General features: G+C 38.7%; 3 protein-coding genes across 6 annotated transcripts; all 3 read right to left on the reverse strand.

The window, feature by feature from the left end:
* Positions 1-477: 477 nt before the first annotated feature.
* Positions 478-5,142, reverse strand: KRT222 (keratin 222). Of its 2 annotated transcripts, none has more exons than XM_008505664.1 (6): positions 5,047-5,142; positions 3,355-3,483; positions 2,765-2,985; positions 2,321-2,397; positions 2,031-2,136; positions 478-691 (listed from the first exon to the last, which is right to left on the reverse strand). In XM_008505664.1, the coding sequence occupies exons 1-6, from the start codon at positions 5,140-5,142 to the stop codon at positions 478-480; spliced, it is 843 nt and encodes a 280-aa protein (XP_008503886.1). The 2 variants fall into 2 exon arrangements, with proteins under 2 accessions (XP_008503886.1, XP_008503885.1); XM_008505663.1 differs by having other exon boundaries at positions 2,031-2,159; positions 2,317-2,397.
* A 2,126-nt stretch (positions 5,143-7,268) lies between these two features.
* On the reverse strand, positions 7,269-10,806 carry LOC103539281 (keratin, type I cytoskeletal 12-like). Of its 2 annotated transcripts, none has more exons than XM_030465838.1 (8): positions 10,201-10,806; positions 9,554-9,636; positions 9,176-9,332; positions 8,801-8,962; positions 8,577-8,702; positions 7,906-8,117; positions 7,575-7,657; positions 7,269-7,366 (listed from the first exon to the last, which is right to left on the reverse strand). In XM_030465838.1, exons 1-8 carry the CDS (start codon positions 10,804-10,806, stop codon positions 7,269-7,271), a joined length of 1,527 nt encoding a protein of 508 aa, XP_030321698.1. The 2 variants fall into 2 exon arrangements, with proteins under 2 accessions (XP_030321698.1, XP_030321697.1); XM_030465837.1 differs by having other exon boundaries at positions 7,900-8,117.
* Positions 10,807-12,680: 1,874 nt separating this feature from the next.
* On the reverse strand, positions 12,681-16,670 carry KRT20 (keratin 20). 2 transcript variants are annotated; one of them, XM_030465840.1, is made up of 8 exons: positions 16,245-16,670; positions 15,397-15,479; positions 15,031-15,187; positions 14,396-14,557; positions 14,191-14,316; positions 13,827-14,047; positions 12,909-12,946; positions 12,681-12,778 (listed from the first exon to the last, which is right to left on the reverse strand). In XM_030465840.1, exons 1-8 carry the CDS (start codon positions 16,668-16,670, stop codon positions 12,681-12,683), a joined length of 1,311 nt encoding a protein of 436 aa, XP_030321700.1. The 2 variants fall into 2 exon arrangements, with proteins under 2 accessions (XP_030321700.1, XP_030321701.1); XM_030465841.1 differs by lacking the exon at positions 12,909-12,946 and adding an exon at positions 13,260-13,272 and having other exon boundaries at positions 12,681-12,776.
* Positions 16,671-19,596: the final 2,926 nt, after the last annotated feature.

Here is a 19,596-nt window from a genome sequence, read left to right on the forward strand (position 1 = left end):
ATTTTTGCTGTTAGAAAGTATTATTTTAAAATACATTTCAGGAACTGTGACAGTTGTGATGTAAATTATTGCACAGATTTGTCATTATGTATATGCAATATTGAATAATTAAGACAATGAAATATGCATTTCTCATTTCCAAAAAGAGAAAACATGTTCTCTTTTACAAAGGCAGAATATGTCAAAGTATAAAGTTACACTTTAATTTTTGTAATAACTGGTGAAATTCTACAAAACAACGATAATGAGAAAATTGAAGGGTGGCACCAAGAGTATAAAACTAGAAGTTAGGTTTCTTATAATCTTAACTCCCTTACTCTTTTCCCTGTCCTTTAAAAGGCTTCTCTGTTTTTATTGTATTAATCAAAGTACTTAGTAAGATTTTGCAGTTGTAGCAAGATAGGAGGCTGTGTAAGTCCATCTACAGTTTGTTTCCAGAGCTCGTTGGAGATGAACATTGGGTTAAGTTGCTGTAGGTTAAGGTTTGATAGAAGGAATACTGCAAGATCTCCTCATGACCAGCCTGACTTCAATGTCAGGAAGAGTTTTCTTCTTAGTGTGTAAACATCCTTCCTCAGTTGCTGCTAAGTGGAGATCAAAGCGCAACGAAACGGATTTTTTCCTTAAGCGAGGGTTGTCCTTAAAGAAAGAACCTTCCCATTCTTTAATAACTTCATCCACTTTTTCTGTCCTGAAACAATAAAGCAGAAGGATTTATGATCCTTTGGGGAATATGAAATACCTGTCTTCAGGACTGCTTTAAAAATGTAGAGAGAAATTACATAATAAAGTGTTGAGTTATTTCAGATGGCTGAGACATTAGCATTTTCTTTTTGTCACAGGTCTGCTCTCCAGAAAAGCAAATGAGAGTTGATTGTATTCTTGGTTTTGTACTCTTAAGTAGACATGGGTACAAAACCACCACTCCAAACACAGCAGGCAGTTTGTTTCCAAGGAGAGAGTTTGGAAGCCAAGCTCACAATCTCTGTAAGAAACCTCCTCACTACAGTGGGCAGGACTGAATTCCTGCGCCTAAAACCATCAAAACAGGGAGGAGAAAATGTTAGTTCAGATCCAAACCTCAGAATGCCTATCTATGCTAAATTAAAAAAGAAAAAAGGAGTAGAAGAAAAATAGAGAATTGAAACCCCAGCCAGATCCTATTGATTTAATCCTCCAAGTATGTGTCAGGATCCATATCTAAAAGTCTGTCCCTGGGGATCATCCTCGGGCAGAGCAAACTCTGCCCAGCCAGGGAGGCCCGTTCAAGCCCTGAAGACTGAGAGATGAGCAAAGCTCCTGTATGAAAATGAGCTCCAGGTGTGGGATGTGTATGGTGAACCTTGTGATGGCATTAATTTTTAATCCAAATTTCTATGTGCTTTCACCAGCTGGCCACAGTTCAGCACTAGTGCTGAATTACAGTGCTGGGCTACAGCTTCTTTTATATGTAAAGTGAAATGTTGATCTACAGAAGAGCAGTGAAAAAAACAATGAGGCAATCCAGCACAATTAAAGTAATTTAAGGTGAATAATAGCTACTAACAGATTTTCACATGCCCACTTAGGAGACGAGCTCTCCATTCCCTGTTTGGTAATTGGTGAAACGTGGGAGTTTCCAAGCAGCAAGTTAGAGCAGCCAGGTCTGAATTTATGTGCATAAATATGCCTCAGGGGGGCTTGCAAACATGGTATGGGCTCTTCTGCTTTCAGCCTTAACTGAATGAATTATTCATAGTTTCATTCTTAACAGAAATAGAAATTACAAATCAGAAGCATCATCATGATATTGTTAGCTTATTATGTGAAAGCTAATAAAAAGGATTTCAAATTTTAACATAGTGTTAAAACATGTCATTTACTATAATTTGAACTAACACTGTTATTCTGTAGCTTCTTGGCTGTATGGGCATGATATAACAGATACTAAATAAAGGAAAACACAAAGCTACTGAAATATAATACCCTAGTATGCCCTACAATGCCATTTACTTTGATTTCTTATTTTGTTAAATTCATGTTCATCTTACTGTACAGTGCCGTGAGCTTCAGTGCTTTCCTTCATAATATTTCCACCCAGGACTGCTTGTTTTGTCAACAGTTCTGTCTTCTCACTTTTGTGCTTCTTTACACTATCTGTAAAAGAAAATGCAGCTATACTAGGAGTGCAGAAGAGTAAAGTAAAAACACTGGACCTAGAGATATTTTTCCTTCTACTGTATTGGAATAAGATCCTTTTGTGATACCCAGTAACTTGTCAGTAGTTAGGAACCTCCTGTAGGGCCATAATCCCTTAAACAGAAAGTATCTGATCACTCACTTGAAGGCAGTGTAAAAGCAATCTTGCTTGTGGTAGGCTTTTTGTCATCCCTCTGCTCAGGTGCAGAGCAGCGAAACCTGGAAAAAAAAATTTGCAGTCATGTAATAATATTGAATTGTGAGCATGTCTTCTGAACAGCTGTGAGCAATTTAAACGTATGAGAACCACAAGAAATTCTGTGTGACTGTAGTAACTGTTTGCTAGAATTGCTCATCAGAGTATGGAACTTAAGAAAGTTAAAAAAAATATTTGTGCAATTTCATTGTTATTTTTGGACAGTTTTCAGTCACTTTGTTGTGTGACAGGAAGAATGATTTTATTTTAGTAATACTAAATTTTGTGTATTTTGACAGTTAGAAGCATTAGATCTGAAACTGCCTCTTATTATTTCAATGTGAAATACTGAAATGGAAGATAAATTGAGAACCTTTTCTAAACCCCTACCTGTTCTCTTCTTGCTCAAGCAGACTGCGATATGTTGCTATCTCCTCCTCCAGTTTCATCCTTGTGTTCAGGAGAAGTTCATGTTCTTGAAGCTGTTTCTCAATACCTCTTCTCACTTCCAGTAGTTCTTTCTCTAAGCATTCAATCTCACCTTCTAAGTTTTGTAGTTGCATGTGGTACTGCTCCTCTGTGGCACGCAGTGAACGCTCCAAACCTTTTTCCTGTGGAGTTTAACTCGTATTTTAAGATTTGGAAAGTTATGTGTAAATATGTTCTATGTGCTTTTCATTGACAATCTGTGTAGTTTTACATCAGTTCTTTAAAGTATATCTTTAGGAGCACAAGCAAAGCTTTCTGGATAATAATTTTGCTGAGAAATTTTCCAGTAAAATCTCTGATAATTTAAGGAGAAATAAATGTACCCACCTGTTGTATCCGCAATCCACTACCATTGATTTTACAGATCTGATGTTACCTGGATGGTTAAACAAAGCCCAGCTCGGTACTGTCTGAAAACTGAGTGGGCTGGGTGCTCTTATTATAAGAGATTTATTTTGGCCAGATTTCCAGTTGTGTTTTGTGATGCTTACCACAGCGTGGAGAGATTCAATTTCAATCTGCATATGGTGCCACTGCCTCCTTGCTTCAGAGAGTTCTGCTCTGGCTGCCTTTAGTGCTTCAGCATCTTTGTCCATTCTTTTAGTGGTGGCTTCTTCTAGCTACAGGGGATATAAAAAAGGTAATAATATTCTTTAAATAATCAATAAATTCAAAGACCCACAGACAGATCTCCAGTTGGGATTTTCTTTTAGACATAGAAATTTGGTAAAGGCAGCAGTGATTTGTTAGTATTTTATGTGTGGTGTAGATGGGCAGCCTTTATCCTGCAGTGTTTGATGAGAAGCAATTGGCCATATCTTTATTCCTAATCTACTTCTTATGGAGGAATTCCCATACAAATTAAGGGATTATATTGAGACTTTATTCACCTCTAGAGGCAATGGACTCAACTTCATGGCAGTGAGCATTGCAGTCAGTTCCAGCTTCAGAGTTTGAATAAGGTTCTTTGTTTAAAAGGTATTTTTAATTTGTATTTTAAACCTGATACATAATATTATTTGAGATCATTTACCATCATAATAAGGTGAAGCTTATTTTTAGACAAAGTAAATAGTTGAACTATTTTTTTTTTTAAGGCAACCCTGAGCATGTGTGGGGTCATCTTAGATTTGGATTCATCTTTGATTTAGGTAGTATGTTCCTGCTTTTAACTTCCAGAATGATGGTTTTACTTATGATAGTTATTTGTCCTATTTGATTCTGAGTTTTTTCTCTTTTTTCTTGCATAACATACTGACCTAGAGTAATTTTACCATGGCAACATTTGGGTGAAAATCTCAGTATTCATTGCTTATCCTTTTTTTGCCAGTAAACTGCAGAATTTATGTGACAAGATTGTATCAATAGACGTTGGCTGCTTTGTGCCAAACAAATACAAAGCTGGCTTAACTCTAGTTTATAGCTGTCATGTGTCATTGGATTACTGTGTAGATCAGCCAGATTGCAGCAGCAGTCTGGCCTGTGGCTAGAAAAACCTCCAGAATTTCTGCAATGCCTAAGAAGTACAAGAGGGTGATAAATTACCTCATTTTCCACCCTGAATTTCTTGATGTTTGATGGCTGAATGTTGTTTTGTCATGTTATTTCAAAGTCGGGTTTTACAGATGTTTTGTAGGTAGATCTATAATAGCAGCATTGTGTGTTGGTAATATTTAATAAATCTGTATGAAAGAACAAATTATATTTGCTAAGGAGTATGACATAGTTTTACTGTCAGCAACATAAAATAGTTCCTGAAAAGATACAGTTTGCTTTAATATAGGTACTAAAAATGATAAAGCTCTCTGTATACAAATAGACTTTTTACATTGCCTTTGATTTTCAAGAGTCTCTTTTCCTCTGTGGTAACTAAATGGTGCTAGAGGTTACCATGTTACAGCATATGTCATCATTTTTTAAAATCACAACAATATCAGTGTTGCAGGTACAGAAAAACATTCAGATGAATTACACAGCATTTTAGTGTGAATTTCATACCCTAAACAAAATCTACTGCCCTACGTTCTAGTTCACATCTTACTGCAGTAAAACCAAAATCCCTTCCCCAATAATCCGCTGCATTGCAAAGGAAATACTGTACCTCATAGAGGCTGAGGGAGGAATTGTATAGACAGGGATTGTCTCCTCACTCTGGAAGGTGTCTGTCTGTGTGGAGGCATTACCTGGGTCCTTGCTGAGATGAGGGTCTTTATCTGATTTCTGGTGATGAGCGTTTCATACTTTGCCCTGATCTCACGGAGGAGCTGGGACAGTTCCATTCTCCTCCCATCCTCCACCTTGGCTCCCCGAACCTCATTGATAGGGTGAGCCGGCTGCTGCAGAGCCTTGCCTGCCTGCGGCGGAGCAGGGAGGCAGGAAAGGCAGATTTTAAAGCTGCAGAGCTTCATTTTTGAAGAAGCACTGGAAGGTCAGAGGCTTTTCCCATCATTTTTAAAAGGAAATTTAAGAACCAAAGATCTGTCACTCTGTAGCGATTGAAATAATTATTCTTAAATCGTGTGCTGAAGTGGGTATATGCAATGTCTTTCTGCTTCTGTTACACTATAACTGTGGGGTTTTATAACCCCAGAAATGGGAGGGAAGGAGATACAAAGCAAAGGACACGATTACAGCTGCACAGCATGAGCTTCCCAGCAATCCACCTGCACTGTGGAATGTCCCTTCACCAGGCAATGGTGTGGCATGGGAACAGGTTGTTTTGGGATGTTACAGAATTTCCATCCTTGAACATTTTTAACACTTAGCAAGGCAAAGCCTCAGGTGGCTGACCCAACCTGGTGTTGAGGACTGTCCCATCAAAAAGAGAGCTGTGCTCCTGGACATCCCCTCACCCAAAATTTCCATGGTTTTGAGGGCCAAGACACTGACAGAGGGAAAGGAACCAGCACTGCCTGTCCTAAGGGATGTGTGTGCTCCTTGTGGCCTGGGGGTTGGCTCCCTTTCTGCAAATTTTGGTAAATTAACATCTCAGCCATAGTGAACTGCTGTCAAAAAGTGTCTGGTTTGTCTCTGAGGGTGTTTATAATCTCTGCCATGTCCCAGTGGGTTCAGCTCACAGAATATGCAGATTGTTCTTAACACCTTTCCTGACAGGGAGCTTAAATTATAGTCTGTCTGCTGTGCTGTATTTTCTGCAAAGAATTCTTCATTTCCTGGCTCACTTTAGCTGCTTGATGATGATCTTGTCTACTAAGAACAGCTCTTACCCATTTTTCAAAGTTTTTTCAGGAATGGATATAATACCAGATTGTATAAAAGTTGAGCTTTCAGCAAAAAAATAAAATTTCACTAGATAAAGGGTATTTGAAGACTCCAAACAAGAATATGTAACAGTGAAATGAGGAAAAAGACAGTAAAGTTTACAAGACACTTGTCTTTTCAGAAGCCAAAGTATTCTACCACTTAAAAGTCTCCTTGTGTGCATAAGGCTTCCTTGTTCTTGGCTCTGTCCACGGGCACATGTCAAAGGATCCTGTGTTCTGATTTTATTTTTCTTAGCTGGCTGGTTTTCAGCTGAATTGGACTGAGCTGAGAATGTTTTGTTGTCCACTGCCTTTTCTACCAGTGCTGTAATTACTTTTATAACCAAAATATTGACAGTGTTTTTCATTTACATAATCAAAACAGTAGAAATCCATCAAACAAACATACCTTAGGACAGCATAAGCATTCATAGGAAGAGCCTATGTATTTAAGCAAATAAGAACTTGAAATGTAATTTAAAATCTTCCTCTTTCTTTCCAATACTGATTGTTTACAGTTTGCTTTTAGTTCCCTGGAACTCAGAACATCTTCTGTTTACATCAGGTGAAGTCAAGGCTGTCTGATCTCCAGAAATGTATAGGTTTGAAGTATAATATAAAGTTCTGCAGGGCTATTTGATTTGGTCCCACAAACTGGACTTTATGTGTGGGAAAGTGAGATATATTCAGCAACATAGCATGTGTGAATCCAGAGCTGCAGTCCTAACTGGAGAATGAAGGGAGACTGATATCTTAAAGCTTGTTGAGTATTTTATTAGTCAAGAAAACCAGAAAATAGGTTAGAATAGCAAAATTATTTCATCTATTAATTACTAAGAATCATTTAAAAAGCTTTTCTAATTAAATGCTGAATGTGGGCACCATATTTCTAGCAGTTCACCAAAGAATTTTTAACATATTTAAAGAAAACTGTGAAAATAATACAGGTAATGCCAATAGACTGAAGCAGAAAATATATTGCATGACTGCTAAGAATGGAAATGCCAGCTTTGTTGTATGTAAAAGTATCTTAGTAAAAAGCCAATCTGTTTTTATCAATTTATACAGAAGAAAAATATTATCCATTCTGGTTTTGAAAGAAGCATGGAATGAACACATCCCTTGCAATTTCAGATTGTGCCTTATATCTGCTCTTCAACTTCTTTAACATGGGATGCCACAACTTTTCCATCTACCACTTCTTCGACAATTGTCTTGATCTTTCTAGTTTTGGTAGAATCTAAACATCATTAAAAAAACAAAAAAAAATATTTATCAAAGTGTTAGAAATTATAAACCAGAGCAGCACATGGACATGAACAGTTACATCATTTTCCTTTCAAATTGGCTTCTTGTTATGATGATGTAGTTAAACAGAACAGCATGTGTTATTTTATTTATAAGAAAGACTTCAGAAACAAAATTTTATTCAATCAAATTCTACATACCCTGAGAAGAATCCAGTGATTGTGTTTGTGACTTGGACCCTGTCAGGGATGAGCTTTCAAATGTAACTCCTGGTCCTGCACCCCTAGAAGTGAATCACACACAGTAGTGAAGAATGTTTGTCAGAATGAAGAGGAATTGCGTTAAGTACTGAGCAGAATGGTTCTCTCTCCTCAAGCAGAGTATATCTCTATTATTTCAGTCATTTGAAGTGCCTGAATGTCCTTCTGTGAACCATGCTGCTTGGTTTTTACCTTTCTTTTCCTGGAAAGGATGTTGCTACAGAAAACAAACCAAAGGAGCCAATGGTGTACATCAGTGACTTACACAAACTCTCCATCCAGCAAGCGGCGATAGGTTTCAATCTCCATTTCCAGACGAGTCTTGATGTCTAAAAGCTGCTGATACTCTGCATTCTGGCGCTCCATGTCAGCCCTGACCTGGAACAGCTGAGACTCCAGATTCCCAATCTGAAGTTGCATTTGTGACAGCTGAGCACAGTAACCACCTTCTGTTTCTGCTAAGGTGTCTTCGAGGGATTTTTTCTATGAAAGAAGGATATTAAATAATATCTGATATAGGAAAAAAAAACCTTTACAAAGACAAAACCGACTGAAATAGTGTAATGAGAGTAAGCACAGCCTCATTAGGGGTTGTAGGGTGGGTGGTTGGACTCAATGATCTCAGAGGTCTTTTCCAGCCTTGATGATTCATTCTATGATTCTATTACTTAGAAATTTTTAAAAAAATATTTTTTTCTTGCAATACCACTCTGTAAACTGGCCTTTGATATTTCTCTGAAGGTGAACATAAGAGTTCACCTGCTTTATAGTACACTACTCACAACCCAGTTATATATATTACTGCTATTTAGGAACTAAAAGAACAGGATTTAGTAGAAAATAAATGCAAATCTTAAATCCTATGGAACAGTATGAGCTCTAGCAACACTACAGAAGCTGGAAAACGTCCTCTGACTAGTTAGCAGCTTCTTTAGAACATACCACAGCAAGCTGAGATTGCAGTTCGATTTCCAGGCTCTGGAGGGTCCGTTTTAGATCAGTGATCTCACTCTTTCCTGACTGAAGCTGCTCAGTATTGGTGGAGATTTCCCTCTTTAGCTCCCCACTCTGAAGTGACAAGGAAGAATGGAGTGTAATTTTACTGTTCCAAATATTTAACTTATTTTTACTTGTATTTCTCTGAATTTGCTATCTCTGGTTGTTACTTTTTCATTGAACCACGCTTCAGCCTCTTTACGGTTTTGCTCAGCAATGACTTCATACTGTCCCCTCATGTCATTCAAGAGCTTGGTCAGGTCAATTCCTGGAGCAGCATCCATTTCAACACTGACTTGGCCGCATGAACTGCTTTGGATACCCTGAAGCTCCTGGAGAGGTTTAAATAAAGAAAAGTTTTGTTAATAAAAGGCAAGATAATTCTACAAAAAGTATATGTAAAGAAAGATGTTATACAAGTTCTTCATCAAGGGGAATCTGTACCTTGTCTGCTTATTTCTTTTACTTCGTAAACTTGAAACAAAAAGAGCATGTTTCACAATTCCATCTGCTTTGTTATGAATTCACAAAGAAAAAAAGATTACCTCTTCATGATTCTTCTTGAGATAAGCCAGTTCTTCATTCAGACTCTCAATCTGCATCTCCAAATCAGCTCTTGTCAGGGTCAGCTCATCAAGAACTCTGCGCAGACCATTGATGTCAGCTTCCACACTCTGGCGAAGAGCCACTTCATTCTCATACCTGTAAAGAAAGTAATTAAATATTATTTTTTCCATGGTTAATGAGGTCAAATGCAAACTATTACTATATACTTTTATAGGTTTATAATATGGAATCTTAATCTTATTATTATAGTATTGTTTAATAGTTATGTTAAAATATAAGGCAAGAGGTTTTTTTCAGCACAGAATTTTTTCCTTAAAATATTAGTAGGAGTTTTTGTAGTATTAACATGGACTTACTTCAGTCTGAAATCATCAGCAGCCAGTCTGGCATTATCAACCTGCAGGATGACTCTTGCATTGTCAATAGTTGCAATAATGATCTGGAATACAGTGTTCACAGGATGATTTATAGACCAGTGCAGCTTGAATAGCTACTTACGTAATTGTAATCCTAAATACAATTAAAATATTAGATATAATTTGTTAGACTCTTGTATAATTTACTGTGAAAATAAATAGGACAGGTTTTCAGCTTCTGCAGGTCAGCATGTGTTGCTCCATGGTGGAATACCACTTCACATTCTCTGACTAGATAATAATCTCAGCAGACCTTGCCAGGTGGTCTGTCTACTTCAGGAATTGAATTTGGGATGTAAGAAATGAAACTTAATAAGATTTAGAATTTGTAAATCTACAAGAATTTATGGAAGTGGATTCCATCGCTGCCTTCTTTTTTCAGTCACACAGGATTATGTGCTATAGCTACAAAAAGTGCCCTTAATTTACAACATGAATTCAACACCTGGTACCAGTGCTGTCTGACAGAAGTTATTCTGAGTGTTGATATTGTAATAGAAATTTCCTCTTGATTTCTGAAAGGAATTTGTTATTTTTATCCAAAATATCGTTAGGTGAATAACAAATATAAAAACACATTTTGCTACCTTGTTTCGAAGATCTTCAATTATTGGGGAGTATTTACTGTAGTCATTCCCAGATCCAGGGACACTAACACCAGGGCCATTCTTCTCATACCACTCACGGATTTTGCTCTCCAGCTCGGTGTTGGCATCCTCCAGAGATCGTACTTTGTCCAGATAAGCAGCCAGGCGGTCATTGAGGTTCTGCATGGTTTCTTTTTTTGAGCCAGAAACAAGACCTCCATCCCCAGCACCAGCAGAGCCAAAACCACCTCCAAAACCAGATCCTGAGCCACTTCCAAAGCCGCCTCCAAAACCAGTGCCTGAGCTGCTGCCAAAGCCACTTCCTAAGCCTCCACCAAAAGCGCTGCTGAAGCCGCTGCCGTAGCTGCCACCCAAGCTGCTCCCATAGCCTCCTCCTGAGCCACTCCCAAAGCCCCCACTGAAGCCAGAGCTTGAACCAAGCATAGAAGCAGTACCAAAACCTCCCCCAGACCCACCACCAAACCCAAGCCCACTGCCACCAAAGCCTACACCACCAGAACTGGACATTGGCAGAGTGCCCCCGCCCAGTCCGCTCCGAGAGGAGAAGTGCCGGGATGCAGCGCTGGTGCGCATGGAAAGGGCCATGGTGCTCAGAGGTCCTGGGCTCTTGGCAAAGCAAGCAGCACAAGCGAGGCAGGTCAGGGAGCAGCTGAACCTTTATATGGGGACTGCAGGGGGTGTTTCAGCAGGAGTCCCCACCTCCTAGGAAGATCTTTTAATTTTTTCTCTTTTGTTTGGAGGAGAAGTCAGTTCAGTGTCTCCTGACCAAGGTAAATGATACGTACCAGGCTAAACGGCCAGTGGGAGTGGAAATCTGGTGCCTTCCAGGTATTTGCTGTATGAGAAGAAATGGGTGGAGTAGAGCTAAGACATCACAATAATGTTTTGCCCTGTGCAATGGAGCACAGAAATGTCTTTTTGCATTTAAATCTTTCTTAACTAATTTTTTTGTCATTACATATTTATTGCTTTTTTGGTTTGGGGCTACTATTAGAGAAGGATGATTAAGTCAACGGAGTGATCCCTTTCATATCACACTTCCCAGTGTGCATGTCAAACATGTTTCTTTTCATAACACTTTTCTGCCAGATTAGTGCTCCCTGTCTGTTCAATAACAAGTAAGAAAAGTGATCAACAGAAGTGTATGAAGAGGAATATAGACATTGAGTGATCTGCAGGTTGATTGTTAATATGAAAACATCAGTATACTTGATTATACTGAATAGAATTTGAAACTGCATTTTCTGCCCTGATCCTTTCATCACAGCAGGATCTCTGTGTAATATGTGTAGCCTATACCAACAGTTTATACTATAATCAAGCTGAAAACTAACTATTGTTTTTTTTAAATAGCTTGCTATTATCTCAAAAGAAAGAAAATAATTTCTGTCTTTTGTGCTTTTTATAATACAAATCAAAAGATCAGATATAGCTCTTCTGGTTGCAAGTTTAGGCATGGAAGTTCTTCAAACCCAGTATACTTTTCTTTTGAAGTTATTTTGCTAAGTGGAAAATTGTTTTTTTTCTTTGCCCTGGCTTAATTTCATCATTTGATTTGTCAACTGAAATGTATTAATTTTTTATTTATCTACATCCAGGAGCACAGGTGCTTTTTGGGGCAGAAATGTATTCTGAGCAGTAGATCAAAGGTTTAAATAAAGCATTTATGTAGAAATAAATTGGTAGCCTGGTATCAGTGACTCGTGATAGCGAGAGCAAAGGATTAGTTTCTTTGGCAGCTGTTTATGTACAGTAAATAACACACTGGTCAAGTAAGATTTCAAAAGGATGAGGGTTTTTTGTGTTTATTTTGTGAAGAGGAAATGTAGACTCCTTGGACTGCAAATTTGGGTGTGGCATAGGAGATTTAGGCCAAATGGGAAAGGTTGTTGGTAGAGAAAGTTTGAATAGAGATGGTGATCTTTTTATTTCTGAACTGAAAGGCAAAACCTATTATTTTTCACAAAATACCTTTGCTTGCTGTAGTCCCTGGTGATTTAAACATTCACAGAGAGTGAAACATAATAAATTCAATTTATTGAATTTATTCAACTTTATTCAACTATTGACTTCAATTTATTTATTCATTTTATTTAATTATGAAATGCAAATTGACACTTTCTAATTTTCACTGAGTGAGTTTTTAAATGCAATTTTAAAACTCTATTACTTCAGGATTTATCTGTCTTGGCAACAATTACATGTCTGATTTGTGGGGGTTTTTTTTCATCAAGGTATTTAGTCATTAAGTAGACTCAAAATCTTGACTTTTTAACTTGCTGATGTTTATTAACACTCACACACACACAGAAGATAATTGTTAGAGGTTTGAGTTTGGCATTTTTCAACTCTCCTGGATTTTAAGGAGAATTAGATTGGATTCTTCATAATGTTTAATCTTTTAACGTTGGCATCAGCTGCAGGAAGCTCAGAGGCTGCCCTCTCTCCATTGATGCCACTTACACTGCCTCTTCAATCTCTCTGATCTGAGAGGAGACAACCTTGCCATCAACCACCTCTTCAACAATTGTCTTGATCTTCTTAACTTTACTTGACTCTGTTAATGAAACCAAACAATTAATTAAATGCAATGTATTTGACAGCATAGTATTACTGAGAAAATCAGTAAGGGCATCTTTTCAGTGCCCTGGTTTTCATCAAAAAATAAGGAAGCTGGTGTGACATACCTTTTTCAGCCTCTGTTTTAGATGCTTCCAGGAAATGACTGTTCAAACAATAAATGAAAAACATATAAATATATGGCACCTGACATGTTTAAGAGACATCCTTGTACATTTGCTGTGCATCAAATCAAGATAGGTAATATCCTTTCATCAAGACATTTAATCAAGTTTTCTCTGTTAAAGGAAAATTTGCTGTAGGTGAAATTAATCTCATTTCTGCAATACTGTGCCTTTAGTCCATACAGATAAACACAATCTAGTTTCTGAGCCAGTAAAGATCAACAGGAAGAATCTCAGGGGCAAAGTCCACCCTCTGCTTGCCCTGCTTTTAGAGGGATCTGCTCTCTTCACTACAGAATGTGGGATACTGGACTATCTGAACATTTAGTGTCAGCTCACTTGGGCCTCTTCAAATGCTGAAGGATGTTTGCTGCTTGGTAGAGCACAGCATGACCCAGTGCAGGCTGTAAAACTTGCTGTGGACTGCAAGAGAAAGTCACCATACTCTTGGTGAGTGTCTGCTCTGGTGTGACCAGGTACTGGGGTGTATAAACCAGATTAAAAACTCCAGCCCAGGATAGCTCAGGCCTCTGAAGCTATGGTCATTACAGCTGTGGACATCTTGATCCAAAACTGAATTACTGATGCTCATGGAGTGTGAACATCTACCCAGGTACTCAGTTCAGAGCAGCAGTGTATCTGTGCTGAGAGAGAAACTCACTGACTTCCATAGCAGCTTCTGAAACTGAGCACGAATTGCAGCCTGCTCTGATTCTACTGGTGAGAACTGGGCAACAGATTCCCCCCACCTGCCCCAGCCTGTTGGAAAGTGATTTTATGTTTTCAGCTTCCCTGAATATGGGCAGTGTTTGCAATGCCATTTGCTGTCAGATGAAACCCAGGGGCAAAGCATTTCCTCACCCGATGTCCTCTCCTTCCAGCAGCCGGCGGTACGTGGCAATCTCCATTTCCAGGAGAGTCTTGATATTCAGCAGGGAGCTGTACTGAGTTTTCTGCCCTTCCATGTCTGCTCGGAGCTGCCACAGCTGAGCCTCTAAACCAGCAATTGCTCCCTGGATTTGGCTCAGCTGGAAGCTATAACGGGCTTCAGTTTCAGCCAGGTTGTCTTCTAAAGACTTTCTCTACAGCCAAGGAAAAGAGCAGAGATGTATTATTCAAGATATATTTTCTGTGTTAAAATCCCATTTGGATTGAAAGCCTCTCCACTCCTCTGTGTTAACTGTCTACTAGACAGTCCTTCATTCAAATTCTCTTTATTATTTACCATGTTAAGGTGGCTCTGGAGTTCTAGCTCCAGACTCTGGTAGATCTGTTTCTGCTCCGTGACCTCCTTCCTTTGGACTTGAAGCTGTTCCACATTGATTGCTACTTCCTTCTTCAGTTGTTCTGTCTGAAATGTAAAAAAGGAGGGGCTGTGAACTGCAACTGCACACCAAGGTTCTTGCTGATGCTTAAGTAATTGACCTTACCTGCTTTTCAAACTGCTCTTTGGCATCTTGACGGTTCTTTTCTGCCATTTCCTCATATTGCAGTCTCATTTTTTCCATCATAGTTGCAAGATCAATACCTGGGGCAGCATCCACCTCTACATTAACTGATCCGCCCACCTGTTTGTGCAGCTTGTTGACATCCTAAAGCAATGAGGGTTGGATTAGCATCACCTACAGGGAGCTTCCAATCCTGAATATTGGAAGCAAATTCATGATCTACAGACATAGAAGTAATTCTTAAATAGCACCTCAGGGTAAGATAACTTAAATGGCCTTGTAAATACTGTTTAGTGCACTCCATTTAGAATGTTTTACTTATTTTGTAGCAATAAATGGACCAGAGTGTCCCAGCTGACCTGCCAGTAGGTGTTTGCTCTGCAGTGAGCTCCAGCACTCTCTAGGCTATGCTTGTTTTATTGACTCTCAGCTGATTGTAACAGAACCATAGGCAGGAATAGGTGCCTACATTTGGATGTGCTGATCTGGAGCTGAATTCCAACCTAAGTGTAATACTCTTTCAGATTACCCATGAAGATTTGATTGTTCCTTGTGAGGCTGAGGTTATGTATTCTGCATAATAAAAACCACTCCCTGGCAATTTCAGCTGCTCTCACCTCCTCGTGGTTCTTCTTAAGAAAAGCTAGTTCTTCAGTCATACCCTCAATCTGTGACTCCAAATCAGATTTACTCAAAGTCAAGTCATCACGAACTCGGAGCAGTCCATTAATGTCACTGTCCACACTCTCTCTGAGCAGATGTTCATTCTCATACCTGTAAAAAAAAACCCAACTTTCTTTGTCAATATGACAGTGCAACTGTTTGATGTAAATGGCAGCAGACTGCAGACTCAGATATGAATTTTTCTTTTTATTAAACTTTGTGAGAAAATGCTTAATTCTCAACTTCAGTACTAATAACTAGAAGCTTTCCTGAGTAAGATGAGCATGGAAGAGAATTTATGAAATGAGCATGGAACTTACTTCAGTCTGAAATCAGCAGCAGCCAGTTTGGAATTGTCAATCTGCAGGACAAGCTTTGCATTTTCCAACTGTGCAGCACTGAGCTAAAAAAGAATGATTGAGAAATGATAAATCTTTGCACATAAATGCACATTTGATCCATTTCTGGAGACTAATACTGCATGTGGTCTTCACCTTGCTTAACTTGAGCTGTCTATTAGCCATGGAGGTTTAAGCTAAGTTCTCTTTGAAGTGCATAGAATGAATTAGGGTTTTCCAAAAGGCAAATTATCCTGTCCTAAAACAGGTATATAAAGTAGTTGGAATAAGATGCTCTCTGGAAGAGATCTGTTTTTAAAGGATGGGAAATAGAACTAATGAAAAGTAAGAGCAGAAAGATTTAAGGAAGATCACTGGAAGCAAAATTTGACAAACATGTCAGCTGATTACTGTGGGTATATTCTATTGTTTATAATGGTAATTTACTAGTTCAAGCAGTGATCTAATATTTTTTCTGAGTATTTGTCATCCTTTTCTAAAGAACCCCTTTGAAATCCACAGATGCTAAGCTATACTTAAATATGTAAATTACATCAGTATTTTCACTAATTAAAGTTACCTAAGGCAAATAGAATAGAATTAATTAATTTTGATTCAAAGATTTTTCATGTAGGAGATTACTCACATCTGCAGACATATACTTAGTATTGCACATGATGTAAAATCTGTTGCTAATTTGTAACTGATCAAAACCACATTTTTCTTAACTAAGCTGCAATTTGGAAAAGTACATTTTCTACAACAGATTATAATCTGTTTCCCCAGTAAATGCAATTCATATATTTAGAGGTGGCTGTATGATGTCTTACCTTAACTTGGAGTTCTGCGATCGTTTCAAAGTACGAGCTGTAGTCTTGCCTTATGTGTGTGGTATTCTTCTCATACCACTCCTTGATCTGCTTTTCCAGCAGGGAGTTGGACTTTTCTAGAGAATGCACCCTCTCCAGATAGGAAGCCAAGCGGTCATTTAGATTTTGCATGGTTGATTTTTCATTGCCTGAGAGCAGCACATCATTCCCAGTAATACTGAGCTGGAAGCTCCCACCTAAGCCTTGTCTGTAGTTGGTGCTGGTAGAGATGTGGGTGCCATAGCCCCCAGCCCCTCCATAGACACTTGGTGCCTGGATCTTTTGGATGGACATTTTCCTGGAGGTTAAACCACTCACACTGGGTGCTGCAGTGGCTTGAAAGTGGGGGCTTGTGCCCCACTGGATGCTGCGGTTGGAGAAGGCCATTTGTGTTCTTAGTCTTCTAAAAGGGAAAGGGTAAATCTCCACTGATGGAGAGCAGCTGAAGTGAAGAGCAGTGTGTGCTCTGTAAACCTTTATACTGTGTTTCAAAGAGGAAGGACAATAGTTATAAACCCCACCTCTGTTGACAAATGATGGAACTGGTGTCAGCAAAAAGAGCAGATATCGTATTGCCCCCGCACTCCATATAATAGAAAGGGCTTTTCATCTGTTCATCTGTGTTTGAGAAAAACTCCTCAGGTAGTTTGGCTCGCTTGATTATTATTTTGGATAAAAGATGAAACACAAATAAGCTGTTGAATAATTTATAACTGTACCTGCAGCCATACTCTCTGCAGTCCTAACCCCCACGTGCAGAATGTGAAGAAACCCAAGAGGTCTCCTTCTAATGGCACTGAGGTTCCTAAACTGACTGTTGTGTACTTCTGGTACAGAAAATGCTGAGATAAAAAGGAAAGCAAGGGGTGAAACTGCTTGCTGAGGGGATTATTAGTGCTGGGGTAAAGCAGGCAGCAGGTGTGCATGGGACAGGACGTGGGTGTAGCTCCTGGGGGCATTGCACTGACAGTACTTCAGTGTATTATTAATGTACAGCCAGATGGGTGAGACAGGTAACACATAGTGCTTGTGTTAGTGAGAACAGCTGCTGTACATACTGATCTGCAGCCTTGGGGCAAGGAAATTGGTGAGGCACTAAGCTGTATATTGGAAGCATCTTCAGGGTTCTGAGGGCAACAAACCTGGAATATTAAGGAATCAGTGCTGCTAAGATTTTTAAGTAACTGTGCTGCAGCTAAGTCTAAACAGGATTGGATCAAGGCAAAGAGCTGAGCTGTCATCCTTAGCTGTACACATCTACCAAACCAAAGTGATCAGTGTTCAGGGCAGAGCTTCTTTGCAGAAGGATGCTGTTAATTGTCTTTGGACCTTGAACTTCTTTGGGTGTAACTGATAATGAAAGATTTATGATAGTTGAAACCAAAGTACACTAGCAATATCATTGATACTGTCACTGTGGAAACTCAAGGTGTGTCATCCTTTTTTCATTAAAAAATATTCAAGCAGAGTCAGAATCAATATGTAGATGTTGAGCAACCTAAAAAGATATTCTCTGATAATCTGCAGTTTTGATCATAGTTGAAGAAGTTGTGTGCTGATGTTTCCAACTCCAGGCTCAGTGTGAACACTGTAGAGGACAGGCTGGGGATTCAGGTGTAACACTTCCTTTCAGTGACGTGCTCAGTTGGAAAGGTTTGTGTGTAATCATAATAAAACCTTCATAGCAACACTAATAAATTGTCTGATTTCATGAAATTTCACCTGTGTGACAGAAGTTTAATGTCTATTAGAGAGCAATGAAGATAAGTCAGGCAGGGTTATCATAACATGTGCATGCCATTTCACATTACTCACCTTTACTAACCAGTCATGGGTAACCAGTCTTGAGAGTTCAAGGAAAAAAGACACACCCAGCTTTGGTTCTGCATTTAGGCTGCCTTTAGGTGGAACATAAACCTCTCCTTTGGCTGACTTAAAGATTTAAATAAAGAAAAGTCTCACAGTTCAGTCTGTAGTGATGATCCATTCTAGGGGTGAAATCCCATGCCCATTTATCAGTCCCTGGAATTATGTTGCTGCTCTCAGTTTGGGTTTTGTGTCTTAAGAAGTTTAATCTGAAGGATGTCTCAGTGACTTCCTCTATACAAAGAGGAGGAAAGAAAAAGGAAATCCGTATCCAATATTCCAACCATATTCCAATATTCAATATTTCTTTTTCTGAGAATTTTCCCCCTTTTCTTCTTAATATATTTCCAAGAAGTTACTTCTTGATTTATATCATACAACTGGTTTACAACCAAGGGAACCATTGTAAGGTGAGCTTCCAGGGAAAATCAGTGTAAATTTTTTAATGTAAATAAAGATGTTTCTGAATGAGCAAAAAAAGTCCTTAAGACAATTCTCCACCCTGAAAGCAAACCACTTTGCACCCTTTATTAGTGTGAATGCTGCACTCTTGAAGACTGCTCTGTGCAAAGAGTGAATAAAGATGTTTTGTATTTTGCTGAATGTGATCAGATAAAGAGAGTGGTCCTGACTATATCCCTACCTCAGCTGGATTCTCAGGATTTAAGCCCTGAACATTTGCAACACAAAATCTTGAACTGTCTTCCTTGCATATATTTTTTTCCTCATTTCTCTCCTTTTTGTCTTTCATCCAATAAAAATAACCAGATCATTAAAACAGTGCACCTTATGTCTTTCTGCTTTGAGCTTTTGACCAAAGAGGTAAATTTAAAACATTACTTTAAGTAGTATGATAGTTATAGAAGTGTTCAGATCTTGGAGAAGTGCACAGGACATTGTGTTGGTTACATCTTGCCCCGACCACAGGTTGAAAATTAAAGTCAGGAGCTGCCTTTCCTGTCTTAGCTGCTCTCTCAAGCAGAATCAGATTTTAGTGCCAACAATAACAGCTGCAGGCCATACAAATGAAGCTTGTCTTTTTTCTCCCCCAAAAGTAATATTGGTGTCAGCTCTAATGTAAGTCTAAAAGACTTCCAGGCAGATCTTTTTCCCTTGTAAAAATTATGTGCAGCTGAGGTGTCGGGGCTCTGAGAAAACCAATGAAATGTAAGATTTTTCAGCTTACTGTTTTTCTCAGGTTTGTAATGCTGGAATAGTTCTGCATCCATGAGAAAATGTTACAGGTTTATGATTCAGTGAGCAAATACAGTTTTCTTGTCCCTGTGCAAATACGTGCACATACTGGCAGTACACCATCAAAGGTCTGTCCAGTCCCAGTGCATTGCTGAGTGTCACATTTATGTAGATTTTTTCACTAGCTGTTTACAAAAATAACTCCTGGGGTTATTTGTATAACCTTTGAGAAGTCTCTACACTTCCCAGTGTC

This window comes from Calypte anna, chromosome 27, assembly GCF_003957555.1.
Source record: "Calypte anna isolate BGI_N300 chromosome 27, bCalAnn1_v1.p, whole genome shotgun sequence".
Lineage (NCBI taxonomy): Eukaryota > Metazoa > Chordata > Aves > Apodiformes > Trochilidae > Calypte > Calypte anna.

What these genes read in the sequence shown, in the direction of transcription:
- KRT222 (XM_008505663.1), bottom strand. Translation starts at nt 5,142, where the DNA reads ATGGAACTGTCCCAGCTCCTCCGTGAGATCAGGGCAAAGTATGAAACG. An exon ending in TTGAATCTCTCCACGCTGTG is followed by an intron (nt 2,986 to 3,354) that starts GTAAGCATCACA and finishes TAAACTCCACAG; the next exon opens with GAAAAAGGTTTGGAGCGTTC. An exon ending in TTTACACTGCCTTCAAGTGA is followed by an intron (nt 2,160 to 2,316) that starts GTGATCAGATAC and finishes CTGCACTCCTAG; the next exon opens with TATAGCTGCATTTTCTTTTA.
- LOC103539281 (XM_030465837.1), bottom strand. Translation starts at nt 10,806, where the DNA reads ATGGCCCTTTCCATGCGCACCAGCGCTGCATCCCGGCACTTCTCCTCT. An exon ending in GCTGATGATTTCAGACTGAA is followed by an intron (nt 9,333 to 9,553) that starts GTAAGTCCATGT and finishes CTTTCTTTACAG; the next exon opens with GTATGAGAATGAAGTGGCTC. An exon ending in AAGCGTGGTTCAATGAAAAA is followed by an intron (nt 8,703 to 8,800) that starts GTAACAACCAGA and finishes TTGTCACTTCAG; the next exon opens with AGTGGGGAGCTAAAGAGGGA.
- KRT20 (XM_030465840.1), bottom strand. Translation starts at nt 16,670, where the DNA reads ATGGCCTTCTCCAACCGCAGCATCCAGTGGGGCACAAGCCCCCACTTT. An exon ending in GCTGCTGATTTCAGACTGAA is followed by an intron (nt 15,188 to 15,396) that starts GTAAGTTCCATG and finishes TTTTTTTTACAG; the next exon opens with GTATGAGAATGAACATCTGC. An exon ending in TAAAACAGAGGCTGAAAAAG is followed by an intron (nt 12,779 to 12,908) that starts GTATGTCACACC and finishes TTTCATTAACAG; the next exon opens with AGTCAAGTAAAGTTAAGAAG.